The sequence below is a fragment of the Diaphorina citri genome, unplaced genomic scaffold (genome assembly GCF_000475195.1).
Source record: "Diaphorina citri unplaced genomic scaffold, Diaci psyllid genome assembly version 1.1 scaffold18766, whole genome shotgun sequence".
Classification (NCBI taxonomy): Eukaryota; Metazoa; Arthropoda; class Insecta; order Hemiptera; family Psyllidae; genus Diaphorina; species Diaphorina citri.
Window position 1 is genome coordinate 1 of NW_007396120.1, and position 972 is coordinate 972.

At 36.5% G+C, this 972-nt stretch overlaps 1 protein-coding gene across 1 annotated transcript; it reads left to right on the top strand.

The window, feature by feature from the left end:
* Positions 1-193: 193 nt before the first annotated feature.
* On the top strand, positions 194-882 carry LOC103523282 (alpha-1,3-mannosyl-glycoprotein 2-beta-N-acetylglucosaminyltransferase-like; the record flags this gene model as incomplete). The annotated part of the gene is made up of 1 exon (XM_008488341.3): positions 194-882. A coding segment is annotated over exon 1 (689 nt), but the record flags the coding sequence as incomplete, so codon positions are not given.
* Between the last annotated feature and the right edge of the window lie 90 nt (positions 883-972).

Sequence of the window (972 nt, forward strand, 5' to 3'; positions counted from 1 at the left end):
CTCTGTGTTCTGAACTTTCAAAATGAATTCTTCAAGAAAATTGAATGTTCTAGGAGTGAAAGTAATTATTAGTAAGCCCTACTTTAAATTATTCTCTACACAAAGACAAAGGATTACATATCATGTCTCCCGTTAAACTGTAAATAGTGAAATATTAGACCATGGTGTTAGCTATGTGATAGTTGAGGTGGCCATGCGTAAGAATCATTACATTCTGATATGTGCACTTTCATTATCCCTGTGGGTGTTTGTATCACACTACGTTTTCCTCGGGAGAAGCAATAATGAGTTTTCCAACAACATTGGAGATGTTGACAAGGCCCTGTCAGATCTATCAGCAGATATTAACTCGGAACTGGAGATACACAACTTGATGATGGAAAGTGTGCAACAAAGTATTGTGCAGAAGAAACGTGCGTTGGAAAAAGCGGAACAAGAGAATATGCAAGTGGTGATTAACAATGAGAAGTTTCATTATTCTAAAGATGCAATAGCTATCATTGTGATTGCATGTAATCGAGTCACAGTGTCCAGATGTTTAGACCTGCTAATAAAATATAGACCAAGTGTGGAAAAGTTTCCCATCATTGTATCTCAAGACTGTAATCATGAAGCTACCACTAATGTGATAAAATCATATCAGAACCAAGTTCATCTAATACAGCAACCCAATCAACAGGATATTGCTGTCCCTCCAAAAGAAAAGAAATTCAAAGGTTATTTTAAAATTGCCCGACACTATGGATGGGCATTGAACCAAATGTTTTATGAATTCAATTTCTCAACTGCAATTGTTATTGAGGATGATCTTGATATTGCTCCTGATTTCTTTGAATATTTCCTTGGAACTTATCCATTGTTAATTAGTGATCCTACATTGTGGTGTGTATCTGCTTGGAATGACAATGGAAAACCCACACTCATTGACACCTCATCCTCTGATCTCCTCTATAGAACAGATTTCTTCCCTGG